General features: G+C 41.5%; 1 protein-coding gene across 4 annotated transcripts; it reads right to left on the reverse strand.

Moving 5' to 3' along the window:
• Positions 1-82: 82 nt before the first annotated feature.
• abl1 (c-abl oncogene 1, non-receptor tyrosine kinase) lies at positions 83-27803 on the reverse strand. Of its 4 annotated transcripts, none has more exons than XM_034547005.1 (11): positions 27434-27803; positions 8944-9108; positions 7842-8137; positions 5892-6164; positions 5580-5664; positions 5165-5342; positions 4402-4586; positions 4019-4171; positions 3840-3929; positions 3550-3678; positions 83-3389 (listed from the first exon to the last, which is right to left on the reverse strand). In XM_034547005.1, exons 1-11 carry the CDS (start codon positions 27558-27560, stop codon positions 1705-1707), a joined length of 3366 nt encoding a protein of 1121 aa, XP_034402896.1. In that variant the 5' UTR covers positions 27561-27803; the 3' UTR covers positions 83-1704. The 4 variants fall into 4 exon arrangements, with proteins under 4 accessions (XP_034402896.1, XP_034402895.1, XP_034402897.1 ...); XM_034547004.1 differs by having other exon boundaries at positions 5892-6182; XM_034547006.1 differs by lacking the exon at positions 27434-27803 and adding an exon at positions 13842-14633 and having other exon boundaries at positions 5892-6182.
• Positions 27804-27985: the final 182 nt, after the last annotated feature.

The raw sequence follows: 27985 nt of genomic DNA on the forward strand, positions 1-27985 counted from the left end.
GAAGGGTAAAAAATGCTCCAGTTTCCTTTTAATTACTGTTTACTGACAAGATCACACGCGTGGAAAAAACACTAGACTGATGTATTTCAAGTAGCACAACTGCTTGTTATTTTATTGCAACACAAATTGCACCAAGGCTAGAGAGAGAAACAAATAGGAAAACATATTTACAAAGGAAAGCAAAGTTTGTCTACAAAAAAAAACTGTGGAGGCTTAGACATTAAAGATGAGTAGTGGTATGGTGGTAAAGGAGCAGAATAAAAAAAAATAGAGCCAACACTGACGGTACCATGTTGAAGTCAAGGCAGCTTGCAGTCAGATGGGCACATGGGGCGAGGCGACTACAGCACGAATACTGAGAACGTCCAAGAGTTACTGAGCATAAAGGAACATTTGGCTTCTTTTACTCTAATGGTCAGCTTCTCACTTATTCATCATCTTGTAAGACAGCAAGTGACAGATCCATAAACATTTCAGTCCAGTGTTTCCCCCAGGATATATATTTATATATATTTTTTGCTGGGGTGGAAAGGCCTCTGAAACAGCATTTAGGCCCCGTGACATTAGCCTTCCAACACTAATTCTCTCAGGCAAAGAGTCCCTTCAGTGGGCAGAAGAAACACAGTCTGCGATCCCTCTTTACAGATCAAACGGCATGCGGTTGCAAGGCCGAGCTGCTACTGATGGCTTTTGTGACTAGCATGTATAGAAAGTTGGATCAGTTTTATAAAAATAAGAAAAGTCCAGTCTAAGGACAACATAAAACAGTCAGATCCACTAAGTAGCAGATCCTGCACCCTGGTCCCTCTCCAGTACAGACTGGAGACTAAAGGTTTTTGGTATGGCAATCACACATCCAATAAATCAACACAGCTATCCGTAACCACAATTCTGCACTTGTGATGTGGCAAATCTGAAACAGCTCTGCCAAAAGTGTTGAAGGCACTACTGGTCACCGACGGTGAAGGCCACTAGCTCATTCTGCCTCATTTGCTTGCTCCCATTATTATTTTATGGCACATGGTTGCAAATAATGCAAAAGCATTCATACAGAACAATCACTGGCACACAACCAATCACTGATGAAATGGCACAAAGCAATGCAACATGTTGGGATGTGTTGGACAGACGCATCAGGTCATAACACTGATTCCAGAAGCTCCACAATTCTTACAGGTAACAATGGAAACTATGAGATCAGTCATTTAAGTCGGAGAAGGCATCCTAGAACAAGTTGAGGTTTAGTGTTTTGTTTTTGCTCATTGTCATCACTCCAACAGTGATGGACACAATTATCACAGGCCTCTTTTCTACTAGTGTCATCGATAAAGGGGGAAACACAACTAGAATACATAAGACATGATCAGTTCAAAAATGATTGGCGAAAAGTCATGTTGATAAAGAATTGGCCCCTTGCCTCTCGTAAAAGGCCAAAAGACACTGTTTGTTCATGGTTAAGGCTTTTCAATATTGCAAACTGTCTGACGACGTCGACGGAGAGATTCCATCCACAATAACCACAGGCTTAAGTGTTTCAGAGTGTACTGTCGTGTGAAACCTCTACTGCTGCACCCCCGCAGGCTTTACCCTCAGATCTCCAACACGAGCTCAGCATCTGCCGCAGTTCATGCTCTCAGAAAAAAGGGTAGTCTTAGATACAGTTCATGTCAGTTTTATATCTTAGTAGTTTAAGATTTTATAGCGCTACCTCTGAACAATGTCACTAATCTCTTTGACAGAGGACAGCAGTTTACTGAAGTCCTGCTGGGCATTGGCGCCTCCTGTGGCGGTGGGGCAGATCTGCAGCTCACGCAGGCTGTTCTCAAGCTTGTTGATGGCCTCACGGAAGGCAAACTTGTTCCTCATCTGCTGTATGGAGTCGACGTAGCTCACGCAGTACTTCGACAGGTTCTTGCCGGCCTCCAGAACAGCGCTGTGGCTACCAGTCTGCTCCGAGTTGCGGCAAATGGCAGCGCGGAGCAGCTCGGTGCCTTCCAGCACCATCTTGCGCGTCACAGCAGAGTTTGGGGTGCGCTCGGCAGCCTGGCGGGGAGCAGTCTTGCGGAGTGAGCGCCGGGTGTTCACTAAGGGGATGAAAGCAGTGGGCGAGCTCAGATCGCCGGGGGAGGTGAGGGAGGAAGAAAAGCCTCCTAGGCTCTGGCTGGAGAGGGAGGTGGTCACTGAAGTGGAGGAGGTGGAGGTCTTTAACGGTTGAGGTTTGGAGGTGGAGCCCAGGGGCAGCTTCTTGGAGCCCTCACTGAGCGGTGAGCGGGCTTGGTCACTGGCAGTGGTTGTATGGTGGGGCTCTGAGAGAGAGGGGAGGCCCTTAGCTTTGATCTCTGACGTGGTGGATGAGGGAGAGGGGAGTTCTTGAGTGGGGCTGCGGGAAATCTTGCCCGTTTTGGCATTGGTGGGTGGTGGAGGTGGGGCTGGTTTGGGTTTTTGTAACTTTCCTCTTTCCCTGACAGATGAAGAGTCCCCAGTGTGCTTGTGTCTGCGGGCCCTGCACTCTTCTGCAGCTGCCCCTAAAGCAGGGAACACATTGGGCTTGAGAAGCTCAGCGTGGAGAGCGCTGGTCTTGGAGTTCTCCAGTCCTGGCAGCCCTGGTCTCCTGACCACCTTAGGTGTTAATGCCTGGGAACTGGAAGCAGGACTAAGATCAGTGTCTCTGCCTAGGAAGGCAGAGGAAACATCTGATAAGGTGTTCAAACGTGGCGGGGGAGTAAGGGTGCCCTTTCGAGGGGCATTCTCCACTTTCTGCTCACTGGTTCTCTTGCGTGGCAGAGCTGGCTTGCCCCCGAAGGTGCCCGAGTCAAAGTGGCGCTGGCCGAGGTCTCGCGGCAGTGTAACAGACTTCCATTCAGTGCCAGCTGAGCCAATCGGCATGCTAGAGGACCAAAGAAAACGCTTCGAGTTGGACATGGATTCCTCCTCACCAGGCGGTGTTGTAGCCGCTTTCCCTCCAGGGCCAGGCACTGCAGGAGCACCCTTCTTCCTGGGAAACAAAGGTCCTGGGTAGGTAGGTGCCCCGTTGGTGATGCCCACTGCCCCATTATTGTTACTCAGGAACTTTGTGGAGTCGAGGCCATGTGTGATGTCATTAATGGCCAAAGATGCACCGTTGTTGAAGCTGTCACTGTCTCGAAGATCTGGAGTCACGCCCCTCCTGTCAGGGTGGACGTCCATCTCTCTGAAAGACGAGCTGCGTTTGGGTGGAGCTGGTGCATTCTTTTTCTTTTTCTTTATGAGACTGAGAAAGCCACTGCCTCGTGTCTTGTCCTTGTCTTTGGGTATCAAGCGGTCATCCTCATTCAGGTTACTGTCCAGGAAGGGGCGCTCTTTCCTGGGGAGCATGGGCGACGACACAGCTACCTCCGGCTCCAATGGGTCTGAGGAAGTGCCCAAAAGAAACAGGAAATCATCAATGATAAGGAAGAATACCATACTTTTACCATGACAAAATACTTGGAACTGGATACTTGAAAATGTATTTTACAAGAAGGTGTAGCAACACGGGCAGGACGTACAGTGGGTGTGATTGTGTCTCACCTGGACTATCTCCATCTCGGCTATCCATGTTTTTGCGCAGACTTCTGGTTTTGGTGGGCAGCTCTGGAGCCTTCTGGATGGGCCCGAATGTTGCCTTCTTTCCTTTCTTGCCAAGCTCCTTTTCCACCTCTGACAGTAAAGATACAGTTGAGATTTAATACCTATCTTTTCACATCTTAGTAACTAAGACAATGGAAACATTGCAAGAGGGCGTGACTATATTTGAGTGAATATTTAAATAACACCCACAAGTAAAAGATGCTTTGGATATCAAAGAAAGCAGAACTGACCATCCGAGATGCTCGACTCTTGGAACATGGTCTCGAAGGCTTGGTGTGTTTCAGCAAAAGATGGACGTTCTGAGGGGCTCCACCTCCAACCTGACAGGAAGACCAAAAACAAAGTATAAAAAAAGTCGAGAATGGAGTGCCTCTAATCATATTCTGGATGGATCCGTTGAGCTACTCACAGTCCCTCATGAGCTCGTAGACCTTCTCAGGGCAGCCCTCTGGTCGGTCCATGCGGTAGTCTTTCTCCAGCAGCTCGTACACTTGGGACAGGTCAATGCCAGGGTAGGGAGACATGCCGTAGGTGGCGATCTCCCACAGCAGCACACCAAATGCTGGAGATGTAGGCACAAGACAGCTAGTTGTGCTATTTATACAACAATCAACAACAGAAACATATCAAGAGCTAAATGACTGGCATGTAAAGTCATGGGGACATGTGAAACATTCTAATGAGTCACAATTGTTTCCCCTTGTTGAATCAGAACCTGAAGAAAGAAATGAGGTATTAAAGCAAAAACATAGAGACTACATTTTTAGCATTTAGCGATGAGATCAAACTTACCCCAGACATCAGATTTAATAGAAAACTTGTTGTAGGCCAGACTCTCTGGAGCGGTCCACTTGATGGGGAACTTGGCCCCAGCATGAGCCGTGTAGGTGTCTCCAGTCATTAGCCGACTCAGGCCGAAGTCTGCAACCTTTACCAGGTGGTTCTCCCCGACCAGACAGTTACGAGCAGCCAAGTCCCTACAGGAGACAATTAAGAGGAAAATGAGTTATTAACAACAGGAGGCTGTGGTGGAATCCTGACTTTATATAAAACCAGTAAAAGTAAACTACTCAGGCAAAAAATACATAAGCTGACTTGAACATATAGCCAATAGTAAGAAAAAAACTAAGAGAAAGTAAGAAAGAAACATCAATAGTATGTCTTGTTACAATATTCACTGTAGTGTTGGATTTCGACAGATGTTTTTGTGTGGCTCAGAGTCACAAGCTGAGTCTCGTCAGGATTAAAAATTAAAATGCAGTTTGGCAAATACAGAAGACATAAATCATCTCATTGCTTCTAAAAAGGACCTTGTTAAACATGCCAGAACAAACAAGCTATCTAACAACATGGACGTGACTGTGTACAAGTCTGTCCTCCTGTGAGAAATATTTGGCGTGTGAGAGGAGAAAAGAGTAAATGAGATTTAAGGACAAAGAAGATATCTTCTTTAGTATGTGTGCAGCTCTGACTGAGACCACACTACTAATGATAGGCAAGCAGCATTGTATTTAATTTAGACCTAAAAAAGGAAGAATAAGGTCCCTACACCCACCTGTGTATAAAGTTTTTCTTCTCCAGGTACTCCATAGCAGAGGAGATCTGTGTGGCCATGTGGAGCAGCACCACTGCATTGACCTCCTCTCTGTTGCACTCCCTCAGGTAGTCTAGTAGGTTACCATGGGTCATGAACTCTGTGATAATGTAGAACGGTGGTTCCCGTGTGCACACACCTGCAAGGAAACCAGTTTGCAAAACAAAAACACATTAATATTCACTGTATGTTATCTTTCAACAAAAATCTTGAAAATATACTGCTGCACTGAACTATAAACTATTTAACCTGCAAACATGAGTACATCTGCAAAAGACCCTGGTTAACTGTTCTTCTGAGCCTAAAAAAAAAAAAATACTCTCTATTCAGACTATATGATATAGATACAAGGCTTCTTTTGAAAACATTAACATACCTAACAGTTGTACCAGGTTGGGGTGTTTGATCTCTTTCATGACAGCAGCCTCCTTAAGAAACTCCTCCACCTCCATTGTATCCTCCTGGACAGTTATTGGCAAAAAAGTGAGCAAAACCATAGGCTGGTTGCATTTGCATCCACACAACACCAGGTGGTAGCATTATGCAGCCAAATTACAGATTAATAGCTGAAAAAGTGTTAATATGCGATGATAGTAGTTGTCAAAATATTCCCACTTGACTAGATGGATACTGACATGTGTCCTTTTCTCATAATGAGCTTATAAATTCAATTGTATCTCGCTCTTACCTTTAGTGTCTTGACAGCCACAGTGAGGTTGTACTTCTTCCAAACACCCTCGTACACCTCCCCATACTGGCCCCCTCCCAGCTTGTGCTTCATGGTAATGTCAGTGCGCTCCATCTCCCACTTATCGTAGTTGGGAGAAACTCCGTAGATGGTGGGCTTGTTGCGCTTCGGCGCTGGGTAGTGCAGCGTGGTGATGAGGCCGTCGGACACCGTGGAATGGTGGTGCACCAGCTCCGCCAGTGTGTTGAAACGGCTTTCCGACGAGACGTATAGCTGAAGGAGAAAGAGATTCTACATTTGAGTAGATGTACATGAGAGGTCAGTTGAGTTTAGGACATTGACAGACTTCTTAGCACCAACTGTGATAACATGTATTCCTAAACCAAATATCTGCCATAGTTTGGGATTTTACGATTAATACAAGATACATTATTTTATATTATGCACTTATACAGGTCAAAGAACTGTCAAAACAATGAAAAACAGTGGTTATTATTTTAAATAACCAAATGTTTTCATTATATGACAACTACTTGTGTAAAAATGTATTTTAAAAAGCTCATACAGCACGTCTGGAAACAAAAAGTGGATTTAGAGAAATGCACAAGACCAAAAATAACTGACAGTGCAAGTTATACAGCATGAAATAATCTAAGTATTGACAAAACAACAAACATTTCCTCATAAAAAAACAGTCTTAGCTCATTCAAAACTCACAAGGCATTACTCAGGAAGCTGGTGGAGGGAAGGATATTGGTCAGGGCTCAGTGGACACAGTCTTTTCCATTGTCCAATTCTTACATAACCCTAAAAATGATTTGCTCCACAATCTGCACTGTGCATTTCTTTACTTGTGAACAGGCTCTGTGATCGAGGCATGTGGAGGGAAAAAAAATCGTATAAATCTGAAGAGGATTTAATGGTCAATTGGCTGCTCTACTGGCTTACACCTTTACTAAATTAAGGGGAAAAATTAGTTTGGCTACCATATAAACCATAGTTATTCAGAGCAGTATTAAGCAGTGTGAAACAAAGCTGGGGCTCGGGGGAGTACTGATTATTATTGGAGAAGTCGATCATACCAGACTCTTGAGTTGTAGCTCAGTGGGAGGATGGAAAGCAATACGAGATGGGGAACCGGGTGCCCGTGTGCACGTGCATATGTGTGTGTTTGCGCATACTTGGCTTCATCTGTCTGTGCTAATGCATGTCTTAGCACGGGCGTCAGTGTCTGGCTAGCCTTGCGTCTGCTGGCCATGAGCAGCACAGTGGTGGTTAGAGGCATTCTTGTCATAGCTAGCGTTCCTCAAGCTCGCTCATCTCTCTGCATCACAGACTAGACGGTGACACGGACAGAATGGCAGCAGCTTCTTGATCAACATAGCAATTTGGGAGAATCCCACAGAGGAAATTCAGTCGTACATACAAATATGGACTACACTTTTTCTACCATGACCATCAGGATAGGGTACCCTGCACCTTATTTAAAAAGAGCTTACTATAACCGTGAGCACCAGATACCCTTCCCTCTTTGAACAACCTGACTTCTTCACGTTTATGAGCTGTTGCATGTGGGATTCAATCATGTCTTCACATTTCTCAAAATGTTGCACTGACTGAAAAGCTGTCCCCTTGATTACTGCACCAGACTACCATCTTTACTTCACTGTATTGACAAATGAATTACATTTAAACTACAGCCGATATAGAACAGTGTGGTAAGTCCTGCCATGAGCTACGAGTTAATAAGTAATAAACAACATCTAAAAAATCAACCGTAAGGCATTTGTGAGCATGTGTTGGGTTACTTACACAAAAAAAGTAAACAATTTCAGATGCTCCCACACAGTAATCACAACTTTATTATTAGGTAGACCGAAGTTAATCTTGGTGTGTGTGTGTGTGTGTGTGTGTGTGTGTGTGTGTGTGTGTGTGTTTCCTGATGCCTACCTTGCCATCAGACGCAGTGTTAATCCTGTAATGGTAGACTCTCCCCTCATACCGCAGAGAAATGGACCTCTGGCCGGGGCTGCTCTCGCTCTCCCGGACCAGAAAGCTTCCGTTGATGCCCGAGCTGAGCAGGTACTCCGCAGCGTTGCGTGACACGGGTCCATGGTACCAGCTGTGCTTCTCCAGGCTGTTGACAGGGGTGATGTAGTTTGATGGCACCCAACCCTGGCCATTCTTGGTCTGTGCCTCGCACCACTCGCCGTTGTGGTTGTAACCCAGCACACGTAGCTTCTCTCCTAGTCAACATGCGAGATTACAGTTTAGTTTTTTTTAGTATCCAGGAAGTAACTTGTTGTCTTTATACTCATACTTTAATAGTTACAACTCACTCCTGTGATCTCAGAGAGAACATTTCCATGGGTGGGAATGTTGTGAATCTTCCATGTTCTTTGAATTAAGATGAACACCGCACGAGAACTGAGCTCTGCATGTTTGAAGTCAGACATGCAGGAATTCACTGTATCTACTGTCATGTTTCCTCAGATCTTTTCCACCAGTCATTTAGTGACTAAATAAATGCACTTCTCTACATTAGTAGATTGTATAGAACAAAAACACTGCTTTATTTATGTGGCAAATATTCACATAAAGTAAAAATGAACCTTTTTTGAGCAACGGCTCATATTAGAATAACGTGGAAAGTGTCGTTGAACATGACATTTTCTTGTTTATTCCGGTGCATATGTTCTCTCCTTCCTTCCTCTGTTTGTTCGTGCAATCCATCTGTGGTATTGTTTAATTGTCGGTTCAGAAGAAAAATAACATGTGTGAGACCATCGCCAGGAAGTGAGAGTCAGACAGGGATGAAGACAGAGAGGGAAAGAAACAGGAAGTTAATAAGTAGATTCACAGTAAGATTCATAACCTTATTGAGGCTTTAATCACTTGTAATGTCTCTTCCAACATACACTAATTGTGACAGTTGTCAAAAATGCCAGTCAATTGTGATTTCCGATATATTGATTCAACTATACCAGTTACACCTATAGTAAAATGTCTGAATCCTTCCTAGTTGAGCACTAAATACTCTATATAGACTAACCTTTAGTAATGCTGAGTGTGTTGTCGCCACTGGCCACAAAATCATAGAGTGCGACAAACAGGTTGGGGTCATTCTCGCTGGGTCCAGCCAACAGGTTCTCTTTGGAGTTCCAGCGGGCCGCTTCTGTCAGACCCTGACTCTCAAAGTCTGGTCTCTGGAGAGCTTCTGAAAAAACAAAGGGGAACACATAAAGTTAGCTAAAAATGTGTGGGAAAACATCAAACAATGCAATGCAGAGGGGAGATCTGTAGGCGGGTTTGGTATGCAGAAACACTGTGAGGCGGTTTTCCCCAAACAGTTTTACACAAACAGTTTTACACATGTAGGATGATGCAGAAACAATGTCAACTGTTGCCTGACCGTGTGTCATTTAAATGCCTCTATATATCCTTTAACTGGACCCTGCTCCAACAAGCAGGTCATCAGCTGTGATCCCAACATGGGATTAGAGTAATAAACCTGATCATGTGACTCTGTTCACGCTGTCTTTTTAACTTTTCATTTCCTGGATTATCCTTGCTTCGTTTTTCATTTTCTTGAATACCAAGACAACTACCACTCATCAGACCGTGAGAATGTGTCTCAGCGTGAATCTTCACCGTAACTGTAACGTGGATGTGTTTGCACTCACAGGTAATGAGCCTGGGATCAAAGACTTATAGCTATGTTACATACAGACACATCTTGAACTATAGCAAATTTAGAGCATTAAAGCTGATGTCTAAAATGTGGAAAATGGAACGGGAAAAAGAGAAGAACATTGTGTTTGTGAGGAAGAGAGAAAACAGAAGAGGGAAGTGAAGCTAGATTTTATAACTGCTGTTTGGCCTAAACGTGAGCTTTATTGTGCTCAGCTGTTATCACACATGTTTTAGAGGCATCTTATATTTCATCCCCCCAGTTCACAACGCCCACATCCTTCCAACAGAGACAACAGGCTACAGCTGCACTAGCTTTCACCTTCCATTGAGAATTTCACACTGTAAGATACGAGATGTGGGATATATTTTTTAATAATTCTGTAAGAAATAGCACATAGTACACTGTGCCATAAGGAAAACAGACCAACCATCAAAAAGAGATGAAACGCATTGAAATCGAACTTAAGCTTCCAATTCTTTACAATCACAGTAGGAATGGAAAATTGGATTCAACTGATTATGTCACACACGTCATTTCCATGTCTGTTTTTCTGAAACTGATATTCAAGAGATACCAGCTTTTCATCATATGGTGGAAAGCACTGCAGAAAAACAACGTCGCAAAATGTAGCATATTATGACTTGCTCGCCACTTTTATTGCATGAGTGGATGTTATGCATTGTGTTTCTGCAAAGAAAATAAGGAGATCACCTGTTCTTTTTTACGAACATTATGCATGTAGAAAGAGTGCCATGTTCTGCCTGGTCTGAAAGACCCAGGTGTAAAAACAGCCAAAAACCATCCGAAACCCATATACTGTACCAACCAGACCACAACTGTGATTTAGTGTTGATTTAAGGAGTATTACCTTGCCATGGGGATAAGGACAATGGGCGTGAAATAACCAAGGCCCAGCTGAATATGGAGGAAACATAGCAGTGGCTGAATAGAAGAGTCACATGTGGATGCTTTAGACAGAGCAGCTCTGGGTACACTCAGGGCAAGGCCAGTATATGTGTAGAACTTTTGTTAAGATAATTCAGGTTAAATTAAATTACATTACAGCCACAGTGATGTTCAAGATATGAATAAGTAGTCCCACTTTTAACTTAATAAAATGCAGTGCCAAACAGAAATGGATGAAAAACTGAGATTTGAAACAGATCTCAAGTTTTGGAGAAGTTTGATCCAGATATGTGGTGCATACAAACTGAATTATGCTTGTCCATGTTTAGTTTTGACAGTAAGCAGAGCAGGCCCAGACAATCCGAAGGGTCTGGATGGTTCATAACTGAGCAGAAATTATTTTGGCCCTCAACCAAGTAGTGCTTTAAACAACCCAAGTTTGATCTGAGAAGTCTCTTCTGGTCTTGATGCTCCTGGATGAATAAGACCACATTGTGCACGAGAGCTCCGTCACATGCTCCATTACAGAGAATACAACAGTTATTTATTGCTGCGTTCTATAGGTTGTCATAATGGATGTTAAAAATGTCCAAATAAAACCGCACAGTCAAACTCAGAGAGCAGTCAAACTTAAGCAGCAACAGAACTCTACTGAACATATTCAAAAGAATAAAATTTCCCACGAGACACCCGATTACAGAATTGGACAGAATTATTAAACAAAATGGCAACTCCACCTCCTTCCTGGAACAATTTGGAGTTAACTCATTGAGAGTTGCTGCCCGGTTATCTCAGTCGAGGAAAGTTTAAAAACAAAATCATAGAACCAGATATTGATCGATAATGAAATCATATACAATACATTTCCTGCCAAATACCTAATGGTTTGATAAAAATAAATTCAGTGTTTTAAAAACATTCTTTGCCAATTCTTTGAGAGAGTGCTGAACATGGATGCAATTGATATCAAATGTGATTAATTTACATACATGAAGTACATGAAGTCCAGAAGATGAGTGTGCTTCTGAGAGCGGGTATACAACCCAACGTGTGTTCATGTGATTGTGTCCAACCCAGCTGAAGAAGCCTGGGAGTCACAGTTGGAGAAGATGTGTGTTTGCGAGTTCCTCAAAGCAAGAAGAAAACAAAAAAATGTGTAGCATGCAAGACTATTAAACCCTACGGAAGTAAACAGAACATATGTGGCCCAAAGCCAATCACATGACATTGTTGACAACTTGCAGTTATCAGTGTGTTTGGAGGCTTATGAAAGACTTTCACGCAGCTTCATCTATAAAGTTAGACCCACCAGCCTGAGCACAATTAGACAATCACGGCCAAATAGGGTCCTACTTTTAGGTCACAAACCTGCCATTTTGTCTGTGAGAACACAACTAATTTGATTTCATCTGGAGCATACCGTCAAGCTAAATGCTAAAAAGAGGCCTGTTGCATTTGGAGCAACAATCATGGGTGTTTCCCTAAGCGGGCAGAGATACAGGTGCAAATGTGCCACGTGCAAATAAAAAGACAAACAATCAAGTAATGAATACCGTCGACAACAAAAATACAGAAAACACTATGATTGAAGTGAAAAACAGATGCATTTTGTGAAATTTAGGCTTAAGCTGAGGCCAGAGTTCATGCAAGATAGAAATAGAGCTTCACAAGGCAAGATGCAGACCTGAGAGCCAGCAGGACATACCATATGTCCCGAGTTTGGCCAGGTCATAAAGTGTGTGGGCAGCGGATTTGAGCAGCCCATGCCACACATGTCCACTTTACAGGCCACACATACCACAGCTCTTTGCGAGAGGGCAACAGCACACTGACACATGGACCATCACAACACAAGCTCCAAAGAGAGGAGAAAATAGAAGACATCTAAAAAAGGAAACTACAAAGATGCATAAGAATGCAAAGAATTGTTAAAAAAAAAAAAAAAAGACAAAAAAATAAATTGGTCCATTTGGTCATGGTAACCAAGAGAGTCTTGCAAGTTCTGATTCAAGTCATCTTAAAATTAGTTTATTGACAACGTGGCTGGAAAACAAATGCGACTACTTGGCAATATAGAAACCAGCCGTAGTCTGGGTCCAAAACCATGAATTTATTTGTGGTCCTTAGTTGGCCCTAGTCCCTAACCTACATATTTATGAGTGATGAGAGAGGAAAAATTCCTATCTTACGTATTTCTCTCGCATCACCTGTCGTCACCTGAGTGGGAGCTGGTGGAGAACAATGTGGAACAGATTCAGGTCATACATTTGATATAGTTCCATCCACTGTGGGAGATATTATATTAATGACATGATGTTCAGACCAGAGCCCAGTGGAGGAGAGCAGGGAATACCAGGTGATTAGAAGGCAACTAAAAATGGGAAGAACCACTATTTTCATCTTTTAGAACAACGACAAGATGTCATACAATATTCATTTTGCATTTCCCTGCTATTATGCCAATCTTCATTCTAATGATACTATTCAAATTGCATACCACGAGAAAAATACAAATGAGGCCTCCAGCTCTAATGTTTAATTTGGGGTGGAACATCTCAGCATGAGATTTTCTATGCCTTGTGCCATATGGTCTGGAAATTAGAGACTCTTTATCACTGTCATCCACTTCAGTGGGGAGCAGACCAGGACTATTAACTCTATTAAATCATTTGGTTGCACAATATTTGGCCCACATAAGACTTAACTGAGTCTTCCATTGCCAATCAATTATTATGTTGATCATGTACAGACTCGATGTGCCCTGGATTTCTTCAAATTGCCTTGTGTATCCTTCATACATCACAGGCAAATCAATTACCCACTTTAACTGTGACCAGAACTGTGTAATAAGAAGTAATGGAAAAGAGGTAATCACTAGTCTGCCGACTACAAAGAGTGGGCAAAATATATAGATCTACATCTCTTACAGACCCAATGAACAAGATCCAAGTACTGGAACATAGAGAACTGAGAAGGAGCAGAGACTGAGATTAGATCCCCTCTCCTCATAAACAAGAGTTAAGTGGGACACGACCAGGAGTCAGATTTCCTTGTATTCTCTTCGCCGTCTCTTTTTCCACTTCTTTCCTCTTCAGCTAGCCAGTGTGTCTGGCTTCCCTCACCCTCCCCTGTGCTCACTCTCTGCTTTCCCCTCCCCATTCTTGTATTTCCACACAACTGTGTTACACTCCGATACTTCATCTTGTATCCTTCCCACTGTCTCCAAAGGTTCTGCTTCTTTTGTTTGTCACATCTGTACTTTAATTTGTGTTTATATTTTGTCAAAGTAAACTTTAAAATCACGGCCCGAGCTAAAAAAGTCGGGACCGCAGCCATCAAAGTATTCTTACCTTCCAAGTAACAGCTGGAGGAGGACGAGAGGCCTTTCTTAGATTTACACCCCACCAATTTCAGGCATATCTCCAACATTTTCATTTGCTTTCTTTCCCTTCCCGCTTGAAAATGTTGTTGCTTTTTCAAATAAGACGTCCCTTGAACGTTTCCCCTCTACATGTGTCCAACGAGAGAAAAGTTTGAACGCAAGACAAAAACTAACAAAAGGAGAAACGGCACCAAGCCAAAATAGGTTTTGAATTCTACTTGTTTTCTTTTCCTCAGTCCTTTCAGCTGCTGTAAATCCTCTTTTTCCCCCCTCACTCCTTTCCAAAACAGAAAAATCAGAGTCCGCTGTCCGGCAAAGTCTATCAACTTTCTCTTCCGAGCGTCTCCATGTTTTTTTCCCCCCCTTTTGCTCTTGGGGTTTTGGTTAGCTCCACGTCTGTTAGTTACAACAACGATCCAAAAGCGCAGGTTTGTTCCAAAGGCTTGCTCGACCTGTAGATGTGTCAGTTGAGTGGGCAGTAGGGCAGTCTGAACGGTGCCATTCCTCTCTCCTGTCCTGTGTGAGTGTGTATCTGAGGCACAGGGACTACTCGTGCTACAGCTGCCAACAAAGGGCCTCTTTCAGGCTCAGCCTGCTGCACTCAATGACATCAGCTGAGCCCTCCCACCTCCAGCAGCAAACACACAATGAGAGGGAGAGACCGCTACCACAAGCACTCACCAAGAAGAGTACAAACACCATCACACAAAATTCATGCCAACATATGAGGCAAAAGCTGCATGCGAGACAAACGCTTTGTTTGAAGTTTAGAGTTAGTATAGAGCTTAAATAGGTCTTCCTTCCTTCTGTTGAAGTCATGAGATGATTACAAGGAGCTCCTCCTCCAACTTTTTAACCCCCCTTCCCCCTTCTCTGTGTCTTTCTGCCGCTCTCTCTTCTTCTTGACCATGCTTTTTTTCACCTCTCTCCATTATGAAATGTTTACAGGTTGAGGAATCAGATCTGGAAACAGGACCAGGTAGTTAAAGGCAATGCTGAAGCTCTCTATAAAGAGCAGCTGACAGAGAAAAGCTTTAGCATCTGACTCTGGACTTCACACGCCACTTAAACAAGGCTTGTTCAACATTTCAAATGGGAACAAAGTTAGCAACATATTTCAATTAATCAAATTGAGAACATTTATCTTTTGATCTTAAAAGAAACATGTCTGACCATGTGATTTTCGCCATATCTGGAAGGAGTCGTTCGGCAGAAACAAAGTAAACTTAAAAATAAAGAAAAGAGTTTTCTTTTTTTTCCCCTTCAGATTTAGGTCTTCAGAACTAAATCTATTGAAAATGTTGAAAAAATAAAACAGCTGTTCTTAGAAATACATAAACAAAATTTCATTGGCATCTGTCAATAAAAGCAATTGTTTGACTTCTGGGGCTTCTGGTTGATTATTTTTCCATCTCAACATGCAAATGTCTGAGCAAAATCAAGGTGCACCTATTGTTCTCTTAATACTTGCTTTTCACATTAAAAGGTCCTCTTCTCTTTCGCTACAGCTAGCCACAGCCTATATCCCTCCTGCTCAAGATATGTTTACATTCTACAAAAATGTTCTCTCCCAGCCTTTATTACAGGATAACACACAGACTAAAATATAGTAGGCCATTTACAGAGGGTGAAGACCATTATTAACATCCATACAATTGAATGCAATTACAAAAAAATGCTGCATTTGTTAAACGCATGTTGTTATTGTCAGACAGATTATTGAATTTACTGAAATTATTTAGACATACTCTGCAGGATTTTGTTATGCGTTTGTTATTTTATCCACTTGAGTTATGTGCTAAAGATGAAGATTGAAACCGAAAAACAAAAAGAACAGCTTTAAACTACTGACTATGTCTGGCAAATGTTTTTTTTTCATTTAAATGACAAACATCACTTCAGAGATAAGAAGCCCAGTCAAGTGGGTGATTACATAGTGGTGGGAAGCCAGCTTGATGATGACATAATAGCACATAGCATGAGCGTCACTGGCTGACTTGGTGACTGGAATTTACAATGAGGGAGCAAAAGCGTAGACCAAAAATATACAAGGAAGTTACAAAGACTTTGCACTTTTTGTTTCCATCATAAAAACATAAAAGCAAAAGCAGTGACATCTGAGTCTTTCTTTCTGTAGCTGCCTTAAAGAAACGTTATGTCAACCAGCAGGCCTATTTTGCAAATATTGTTGGAAGACTTGGCAAGTGATACAAAGAGAGGAATAGAGGACACTAAACATGTTGCAGATGGAGAAACATGAAGCACATTGTTTGGAAGTGAGCTCATAGAAGAATCGCTCGCTTGCGTTTTATAATCCGGGCCGTGTATGTTAACGGTTAGCTGACGTACATCCACCCATGGGATGGATTTGAGCCTTTTCCACTCATGTACACCTCTCCTGCTTTTCTGATTACGTTCTTTAAATCTTCAAGCGGCGAACAGTTTGTAATCGAACTCTGAAGTTGCAACTGTGTTGTGATTAAAACTGTACACATGACATCTATTGCATCTGTCCATCCGGGGAGAGGGATCCTCCTCTGTTGCTCTCCTGGAGGTTTCTTCCCTTTTTTCTCTGTGAAAGGTTATTTTTGGGGAGTTTTTCCTGATTCGATGTGAGGTCCTGGGACAGGGATGTCGTATGTGTACAGATTGTAAAGCCCTCTGAGGACAATTTGTAATTTGTGATATTGGGCTATACAAAATAAACTGAATTGAATTGTACTGGTGCCATATCTTTTAAATAATGTTGACATAAAAGGGACAATGCATATTAATTAACAGCTGGATTTACCATGCAGGCTCATTTTCATCTGCAGTCATAACTATCAAATTATGAACTGGGACATTGCTTTTACACTCAATACTTATTTTAAAACCAGAATTCACTACGCAACAATGAACCTCAGTAATTCATACTATTACATGATTAACTGCTACTGACATCTGCTATGAACATTTTGACATGTGCTAGGCAAAACTAAGCCATTGACTTATATCATTAATTAATACTTGGTAAGAGGATATTTTCTTTAAATGTTAGAATATTTGAGGACTGCTTCATTTCTGTGCTTCCAACTCCATGCATGAGGGGACACACACACACAAGTCATGGAAAAAGAGTTATTACACTTTTAAACTGAGCATGCTTAATTCCAGAGGAGGATAAGGGTGGGAGACAAACCCACGAAGGGTCTTAATATTAATTCTGCACTACACATGGTTCATCGTTCCACTGCATTACATAACCCAGAGGTCACATCAAAAAGTAACAGCCAAGTGTACTTAAATATCAGACACACAAGAACCAGGTATGTATGTGGTGTATGGATGTGCGTGTGCGTCCGCACGCATGTGGCTGTTTACTCAGGGCCCGGTGGAGAATGCAGCCAGAGTGTCTGAGGCGTGCAGACCAGCACATGAGGTTAAGGGGTTTAGAGTTCCACATAATTCTCCACTTAGTATTGTCCACAGGGAGAGCGAACACTTCAGAACAAAACAGTGGCTGCTCTGGTTCAAGGTTAAGGCTCTAGCATCAGCCTGAGGTGGTAATAACTTACCAATGTGGACAACAGTGGAAAAGAACTTGCCAGCATATAAAAAATATATGCTAAATATTCTGACGTGCAGAAATCAACATATGATTACAGGGAACAAAGGGCAAACAATGTCCTTTAAGTTGATTCTCAGCAGGCACGTTAGAAGCGGTTTTCTGACTGTATTTTACAACAGTGAGACTGCCCAGAGGCCATTAAACACATTTGATGAAACCCACCACACACACACACACACACACACACACACACACACACCTGAGAGAGTTAAACCCGGACGACCTATTGGAACACGACTGCAGCATTCATTTTACCATGATGACAGAAACAAAATAGGGCAACACAAACCAGGTGAATGAGCAGAACCGTAGCTCATTTCTCCACTATGCTGTAGGCCCAGACAAAACTCTGCAAAAATATGCAAACCTAAAGAGAAAATAAATGTATGGATGCTAGCCAAGAGTTAAAATTTCATACTTTGAGCAAACAGGGTCAAATGCACACTGGATACACACATTCATCACAAAATACGCCGCTAATCATCTTTGTTGAAAAGGACTGTGGAAATTAAGAGGGCAAAAGAGAGCCCAGACAAACAAGCTCTCCTCTGAAATAACAACCTGTGTGTGTGTGTCATTCAGAATTTGCCTAAACTAATCAATGTGACCTATATGCTGGAATAAAAGCACAACTTTTTATATGCCATTTTTTTTATGAGTGTAAGGAAGCCAAACTCTTTCAGGAGAGAAAAGCAGAAAAGAAAAGGGTGTGTACATATGAGTGGGAGGTTTGCAGTTCTACAGTAATAGAAAGAGAAAGCTAGCCCTAAAGCCTCTGCTGATACTTTGGGTATAATTTATAAGTTCAATAGCATAAACAGACAACACCTTAATAAGAGCAGACAGACTCAGTAAACAAGGAAGAGAGTCTGTTTTTACAGACTATAAACCTTAAATGTTTTTGAGATGTTATCTAGATGCCTCGGGAAAGACTCCATTTGTCTGTATGCCCATTGGGGGTAAAAACAGAAACAGATAGTATAGAAGAGTGACTCCGGCTGTGAGGCTCTCGGACTGCAGCAGTAGAGCTGCTTCAGTTCTTCTTTGTGTCTAAGTGAATCCAGATGCAGCAAGCATAGTAGGCCTCCTCTTATAGCACTATGAAGAGGAGCTTAACACAACACAAAGGGACAGGACAGCATACCAGTACTGTATGGGCTGGACTGGTGAGGGGAACACAAACAAACCAGAAAATAATGTAACCAGTCAGACGATGCCTAAGTGGATAGATTTAGTTCATTCTTGCGCAATGGATTTTTTACAAAAACAACAGAACTTTGGATAGTCCGACACTCTCAAATCAACCTCACATTAAGGCTTTCGAAAAGAAGACAAAATGCACTTCTGAACGGTGTCAATGTCAAATCATGAACTTTAACCCTGTAATCTGCACGGGGAAGCTCTCTGACCAAGAGGGCTCAGACACGGCTGACATTTTGACAAAAAGACAGAGCTGGCAAACTAGGTAGCAGGTTGTCTGCAGAGAAAACAACAGCTGTGTCTGGAGCTGCCTGCTCGGGCATGGTGTGGGGAACAGGGGGTGTTTCTTCTGTGTGAGAGTGTGTGTGCTTGGACCCGGGTGCCGAAGAGCTGCCACTTTGCATTCCTAACCCAACTTGGAGGTTCTCGGTATGCATAAGAGTGTTGCATGTACCGTTTGTGTACAATGGACATATAACCAGCAGAGAGAAGAAAAAGGACATTTTAAGCAATGTATCAGTACATATAGAATTGCGACTGATGCATGGGTGGTAAAAAAAAAAGAAAAGACATTTCTGTAGATAATTATTTTCTTGTCAGAAACTGGGCAACCCAGGTTTCATAGCAGACTGTTGCAGATGCTGAAGTGAATCCAAATAACAAAAACCAGAGTGAGAGTCAATGACTCAACAGGACTGTTTGTCCTAACGCTAACCTAACATATACTGACGTGCTTACACTTTCAATTGTTCTGTGCAAAACACTTTGTACTTCATGTAGATGGAAAAAGCTTTGGTTTAGGCTTTTGTTTCCCTTCCTTTATTTGGGATTCTTTTTCCCTTTCAACACAACTTTAAGTAGAAGATTATTTCTTAAACTTGGCATTAAGAAAAATATTTTATTTTGAATATATATATAGGTTTTTTTAACAGCGTATATAATGCATTTTAAGAACAAACAAAGGGAAGCTAAATATCAAACATCTATAACATGCATAGAAAGTGTCATGACATTGTCTTAACAGAAAAAAGAAATAGCAGCTAACTATTAAAAACACACAAGACAAACCCACGTGACCATTTTTGCATAGAAAATGCACCCATTGACCTCAACTTCTACACTCGGTGTTGTAAATACGGTGGCTAATGCTTGCTGCCTGTTCTGTGTTCTCATCATCTATGAAACTGCTCTGGGATATGCAACATCCATATGAAATAATAAATAAATAAAAAACTACAATGATAGCAAGACAATTAAATAGAAATAGGCTATTAGAGGCTCCAAAAAAGAGAAAAAGAGGGTGCAGGGAGGGGGGAATGGGATTGCACCAGTTATTTGAGGGAGGAATGCAAAAGAGGTCACATTCTTCTCTCCACTGCTGTGGCTTGCCCTACGTTCAACTCTCTCGCTCTCTTTTTTTCTCAGTGTAAAATATGCATTATTACTCAACACACCTCTGGTGCAACAGATCAGATACAAACACAAGCTATTCACTAGAAAACAGAGTGGACCGGCTCCAGAGGCAGAGTACAAAGGGGCTGTCGGCTAGTAGTCCATTGTTATGGTCACACTGACCAGACAAGTTATGATGTTATACAATAGGAATCTTCTATTAAGGCATTTTGTCACAGAAGAAGTAAAATAGGTGTAAATAAACATGTTACAATGGCTGAATTCCATTTCGCTTTTTCAGTTTCAAGGTCAGGCTCAGTATCACACTTTGATGGTTTACAGAGAGACTTGGATAAAACTGAAATGTCAATAGCATAAGTCAAATACCATAATAATTGTGCCTCCTCTTTGTAAACCACTCCTGTGCAGACAGGACTATAATTAGACCAAATACATTGATCTGGCGCTGGTTTTCTGTGGGAAATGGCTACAGTATGTGTATTTGTGAATAACTACTTTGACTTTCTATTTCCGATCTTGACATAATGAAATACTGTATATTTGTAATGCTTTTTTAAAAACAAGGAGCATGAACTACCTTGATTTCGAAAAACAGCTGTTTTGACCAGCCATCAGCTAGGGTGGTAATAAATGGGACTCTTTCCAGGTGGTCAAACCATGATGAGAGGGGAATAGACTTACTAATCAGCAAGGTGTCATCCGGCAAGGGACAAATGTGTCTCACTCATGCACACAAACACGCATCTTTTCTAACACATTAACACCAAATTTGGCAGGCAAACGTGTCAAAATTCCATCACAAAAAAAGTAAACAGATTAGATAAGATGAGAAGTCTTCTCACTTGAGAGTTACACAGCGTCTGTGTGAGCATGTGTATGTGTGTGCCCATTAGTCTGGAGACATGGCCAGCCACAGCTAAGGACAAGCCACCAGGGACCTAACAGCTGGCTGGCCTGAATGAGCATTACTATGAGGCGCCTGCTGCATAGGTATGTAGGTGGGTGTGAGTGAGTGTGCTGTGCGTACACGTACGCATACACACAAAACCCCTCCTCCAGCCTTCAGACTCCAACGGGATCATGGGAGGAGATTTGGTGTATAGACTGTATAGATTCCTCGAGTTCCAGCCAAGAAAGAGCCAGACAGACCAAAACTGAAATGGATTCACTTACTGCATAAATGCTGAACACAGCTGCTGCAGGGAACACACAGAAATCCAATGATGTCACTAAAAGGCCACATGAGAGGAAGGGTTTGACTGTCTGACCTTGCCCGAAATACACCTTTTAAAAGCACATTGCGATGCACCAATCTGACTTGTTCGGTCCCGATGCCTGGGCTTTGGGTATCGACTGATACCGATTACCAATGTGATACCAGTATTTAATTGATAAGCAGTAAGTGTCACTATGTGGAAGTGGCTGGTATTATTCTTGTATGTGTGAGGCAACGTCAGGATTGACATAAACACCCGCTTTCCTAACTTTGTAAGACAACATGTAACAAATAAATGCATAGATATGATTGTTATTTATTAAAATGATGGTATCTGTTAACAGATCCAGCTATTTGAGTCAGTATCAGACTGATATCCGTATCAGTGCACCTCTATTATCCACCATCACTTCAAAACTGAAGCCTCTTCATATGCAATTAAGATTAACAAAAACTTTGAAGTAAATAAAGAAACAGCAACATCATCTTCTTCACATATCTTCCAGTTGTACCTTTTATGTGCTCCACAGACATGCAGGTCAAATGGTTTCTTATTTAGTTGCTCATGGACAAACCGTTAACTGGTATGCTGCATATTCCTGTTTTCTGCCCTAAACATATTGCTCGAGCACCAAATGACCCTGAATAGAAATGAGCACAGAGAGACAATGAACAAGTGCAGTGTCATCTGCCTTCATCCGCACATTATAATATGCCTTGAAAATACTTGAACCTTTGCCAGTCTAGCCTCCAGGTGTCAAACAGGGGGAAATTGAGGGGTGAACCTTATGAAGAAGATAAGTCTTGTTGTGTCCACACTGAACGCTCTCCAAGCAAGAAGCAACATGCCAGAGGACCCTAACATTTCTGTAACCCAACTCATCTGACTGATGACCATAGGTTTGCGCGGTTCTCTTCTTGTCGTCTACAAATTTAAGTTGGCTGTAGTAAAAATTTGAGATGAGGGCAATCAGTTGCCAATCCCATGCCAAAACCGCTGTTTGTAAAACCCTTACACTGTCCAGCTGTTTTCCAGTAGTCCAGATGTTTATGGGGAATTTAAAGCTTATTGTTTAAGCTACATACAAAGGCACAATTTCATGAACAAAATGAATGCATAAACAGAGTATTACAAACTACTCTTGCAAACCTGTTGTGATGCATTCGGTACTCAGAACCTCGTTGCATTGTTTGTATTAGAAGTTGAATAACTGAAAGTGCATTTGCTTTTAGGTGATATAGTTTAATTAATGGACTCGTTTGCATGTCCAACTTCCAAACAGCTAAAATACCAGTGACATAAAACGTGCAACCATGAACTATGATGCTTTTGAGCTCACCACTGATGGTGACTTGACAGCCAATTCATTCAAATGAAAGCTGCTCGCTAGCAAATAAGTCAAAAGAAAATTCTACTCGTCGACCACCATGACGGACATTCACACATACGGATCAGTTGTCTTGCTCTAGATCAGACCAAATGCTCACACAGGACACAGCTATTTCTCTTAGTGGCTTTCAAATCTGTATTGGCTCCAACTGTTTATATTTTAATGATTCAATGGCACATTTTGAATGCGTGTGCGCGCAAGTGTGCCTTCCTGTAGCTGCTTTATATTAAAAACCTATCACAGGTAAAATATCCGTTATGGGTTTTTAATATGATGCAGCAACAGTACTAGTAGTTGCATTAGTAATATGGCAAATGAGACGTCAAAACAATTGCGAGAGAACAGGACTACAGGAAGTCATTTAGGCTAATTGTTTATGGGGAATATTGGTCGAATAATCGAGATGCATCAACCCCGAATGCCAGACACCAAGATATACAGCAAGGGAGTGTGCAGCATTTGTAGCTAGCTGTGTATTTGTTCACTTAAGTTGACTGAAGACGTCCTTCTTGTTGTGGGACTGCATTTCTTGACCGCAAGTTATTTTTTAACACAGGAAATATACAGTTACAGAATACACACACCAAAGTAACACAACAAATAAACTGTAATTATACTGTGTCATCAGGTTAACAATGATACATTATACATTTAATGACAACAAATTATATTTAAGATATAAAAGCATTATTTTTAATGTATATAGCATCCTAGGTCACAATTGCAATACACCTTAATAAAACACCTAAAAAATAAGAGCAACCACCAGGGGGCAGATTTCTTTCAAGCCGTCACATGTAGGAAGAGCAATTACTTCGATGCCTCCAACTCAGACAATATTGTTGTGGTTTACTTTTCTTTGAACCCTCCAAGTCCCAAATCTGCTGAGCAGGGAAACCAATGTAATGCACAACAATCTCTAACTAAAGCAAAGTTTATCCTGGCAGTAACCAAGGCGACACAATCTTATTGCAATTATTGTATTTCAGTTCAATTACATTTACTAACCAAAATGGCAGCACTTTGGAAGGTGAAAGCTGCAGTATAAAGTGTAGATATAATAGATAATTGATAGCTACTAAACTGTAAAACTGATGTAAAGCTGAATACACAGTCAATCCAGGATGCATTTTTGTATCTACAAGTGAAAGTGAACATAATACACAGAACAGAATTAGACGAGAAAGAAGTGATCAAGTACACTCGGTTGTGCTCAGACATGTTTCTTAAAAAGGCCTGCTAACCTACTGCAGCTTGTAATCTAGTCCATGATTTGTCTAGTTCCATCGTCAACTTGGGGAGATACTAAGTTATCGGAGCGACACATAGAAGAAAATAACTGGAAATACAATGTGTGAGTTACGGTTCCAGAAATGTACTTGCATGGTCAGTCATTATGATCTGTGCCAGCTAGCCAATGAGATCATACCTCACTGTACAGTACACAGAGATGCCAAGAGCAGAGACAGGTCTTTGCTTGCCCTCCACTGCCTCCGTCTCTCTCACAGGCAGCTGCATGCAGAGGTCTGAACCTGCCTGCTGAGAAGCAGCATGGCGCTGGCTAGCCGAGCATTAACTAGCCGAGGCTCATCAGGAAGAAAAATAACACATAAATGTCACATCATGTGTTGATATTGCCCTCCTATTGCTCTGACTCACATCCCCTCTCGTAGTTTAACCTGCTCATCTCAGGAGGAAAGGGGCAGAAAGGGGAAAACAAGTACGTCCATTGTCACTGACCCTTTGCCAAATTCGATCCATTTACCGGCAACGGCTTTCATCTGTTTTTCCGACTTTTCCTGCACTGTCCCCCGCTGTGTTATGCAAGACTTCGGCTCAGTGAAAAGTAGTCCTGCCTAGCAGTCACAGGCCTACAGACCCATTTGGTAAACCTGACAGTTAGCATGCATCTGACGAGCTTAAACCGTTTAGCTCCATCTCTCAACTGATACATTCATTTTGCCAAACTGGTGGCCATTTATTTTAAATTTTGTTCAACTATCATGTATACGGTTTCTTTTTACCTCACCAATACTTGTCTTGAGATAGAGATAGAAACATTATGACCCACTCCCCACTGAGTATTAAACGCAATAATCAGCATCACTTTATTTCATGCTTTAGAACAAGCCTTGGTTATATTGTGGGTAATACATTAAGGCATAAACCACCAGAGACACATTTATAAGCCCAAATGTGTAAATATCAAAACATTGACTATAAAAACAAGAAGTGATGTAACAACTGGTTTCATTGGGTAATGATTTAAGCTAAACAGTCTGTCCAGTCATGCTTAATTTAAATATTGTGATTTGAAAAAACAAAAACACATTGCTTTATATGATCATGGATTAAAAAGATACACAACTCAAAGAAAAAACCTCACCAGGTAAGACATCTATCGAAGTGCGATATAGAGGACACTGGGTCACTGCTTTGCAGAGTATGGTGAGGCTCGGTGCCAGCAGCATGCAAGCCTTCCCCAGTGGGCGTGATTAGCCCATTCAGACAGGGCCATGCTTCAGGTGCATCTGTGGCGGTGTCTGATATCATTCACAAGCAATTTCAGGTATCCTTTTATCTGAACTTGCCTTTGTGCAATACATGATGGTAGAAAGCTCTCCAACGATACAGTACTTTTTACAATGTATTCTGGGATTATTTCAACACACTTTATATGCACAAACAATTCTGATGAGAAATTCACCAGCTTCTCGATTGTGATGATTTGCAGCTTTTCTGTGTCTTATATGATACAATATATTTTTCGCATTGTGGACGTTGGTTGGATTTCCTCTTGGGCTCTGGAAACTTGTAACGGGCAATTTCACATTTTATTGACAGGAAGACAAATTGATTTATGGAGAAAATCGATAATGAAAATAATTGTAATTTGCAGCTTAAATATTGAACACAGCGGTGTGCTTCCACAATATTATATAGCACTTTGTAGTACACGCTACACACCATCCTGTGTACACACAGGAGGAGGCACTGCTGAGCTCGGTCACATTACAAAACTTCCTTTATGGCATCGATGCAGAGGTGTTTTTTTTTTTTCTTGTTTCTGAATTCTTCATCAGTTCCTTAGTCAATGCAAGTTTAATAAAAACAGGGGTAATGACGGAGGCCACCTCATCTTTTCGTCTCTATAATCAGGTCACACAGCACACAGCCTTAAACACTTTACCCTACAACACTGCTGTGAATCTCTGTGATGGAAAGTCAACCATTCATTCAATTTAATGTATTTTGTATCGCTCAAAAACACAAGACGTTACAATCTGTACACATACGACGTGCGCCGTCCCAGGACCCTCACATCGGTACAGGAAAAACTTTCATCGTTTTAGTCTATCTTACCAAATCATTAGCAATCCATGCTTCTTTTCCTGGTTGAATGAATTACCAAATTAGTTCATTTACAATACTTCAATCTCTTAAGACCTCTATTAAATTATGAAACCATTTTGTTTGACAGTAGAATCAAATGTCAGAAATACGAAAGAGTTGGACGTATGTTGTTCATTTTTTCATAACAAACAGATGGCTGGGAAATCTCAGACCACAGGATCAATAGACTAACCTAATATACCATGCAGCAATATCCATACCAGTGTGTAACTGAAATCACTGTATGAGAATCACTTTACACCCTTAAGGAATATCTCGAAGCTCCACAATCTGCTTGGTATTTTAAAATGACATCTTAAATTTCATATTGACAAAAATATGTCTCAGATTGCATTTATTCAAGGAAATGCCAGCATTCTTGTTAGTGAAGTATTTCTTACATCTAAAACAGCTGAAAACAATTTTTCAGAGGAAAATGGCAAAGTGTATTCAAGTCAATGGAACAAATCCAACACAAAAGCTACTTACAGCATACAACTGACATAACAGGCTTAGAGGTATGGATTTGGTGTTTCATTATTTATATCTAGTACGGAAAGCTAGTAAGTCTGTCGGTGCGAAAGTTAATTGAAAACCTTTCAGACAACATGACAGTGATTAAGAGTCACATTGAGAGTAACTTGTTTGTTTATCAGTGCACTACGGTAGAGATACCAAAAGTGCCAATACAACACCACAGCAGTAGAAGTGTAAAGCACACATATGCTTGATTAAATGCCACCTTGCTAGCAGAAATAGGTCAAGTCTTGTAGCTACAAAATAAAAATTATATATATATATATATATTACACACTTTGTATTGGTCAAGTGTCAAGAGAACTGAAACGACAAAGACCAAACAAGTGACTAATCAAAAGTACAGACTCATTATGAATACCATCTCTAGTCACCCTGTGCCGAAATGGACGGCAAAGAGTGTCTTTGTAAACCAGTTGTAATATTGATTACATTGATTTTGTTGTATTATGGCAGTCTTTTATTCAGCTGGCAAGCTACATTCTCTATAGTGCAACCAGAGTACAGTTTTGCAATTTCTAATTACATGTCGTAACAATTTCTGCATGTTGGTTTCTTATTTTTTCACAACAGTGAAGATAGGGTACAATGGTCTAAAAGCTAAAGGAAGCACAAGACAGAAAGGTGTCTAAGTATTTGATCTTTGGTCTCGTGAGGTATATGATGCACGAAAAGGATGCAATGTTTATCCCTGACATTTTCATTCAATACATTTATAGCACGCTAACAGCTCGACAAAAACATTTGCCGTCAATGACGAGTGACTTTTCAAGGGTCTTAACAGAAATATTTGTTCTTACCGTGCACAGCAAAAACGTTACAGGGCTGGGTCCCATGGCGTGACGACTCTCTCTTTCCACCCTTGATGAAGGCCGGCAGACTAGGTCTCCTCTGGTCCCCTACAAACTTCCCCGGCTGCTGCCCCATAAGGGCAGGGTGCCAGGCCGCAGCCGGGACTCTCCAAACTGGACTGAGTTGCTCACCGTCTAAAAGTTGGTCACCAGGCAGGGACGGGAACAGGAGAAGACAGGAACCCTTTTTCCTGGCTCAGTCTGTCCTCTCCTGGAGTATGGGTGCTGCGGGTCAGCTATGCAGATCCGTATTACTCCAGTATGTCTCAGTTTATCATGCATTAATGGATCCTGAGTGCTTCAGCAGTCAAAGAAGGGCATTTCAAAGTAATCTAGAGGCGGGAAAAAGAAAGAAAGAAAGAAACATTTGATGATTTCATTAACTGCAATATGATTGTTTCAAACTGAAATAAATTGCATTAAAACTTTAATTGTACAAATGGCTCTGGATTAAATGTATACTGAAAACACAATCCCAACAAAGATAAATTAAACATGTGC

Source organism: Cyclopterus lumpus, chromosome 12, assembly GCF_009769545.1.
Source record: "Cyclopterus lumpus isolate fCycLum1 chromosome 12, fCycLum1.pri, whole genome shotgun sequence".
Classification (NCBI taxonomy): domain Eukaryota; kingdom Metazoa; phylum Chordata; class Actinopteri; order Perciformes; family Cyclopteridae; genus Cyclopterus; species Cyclopterus lumpus.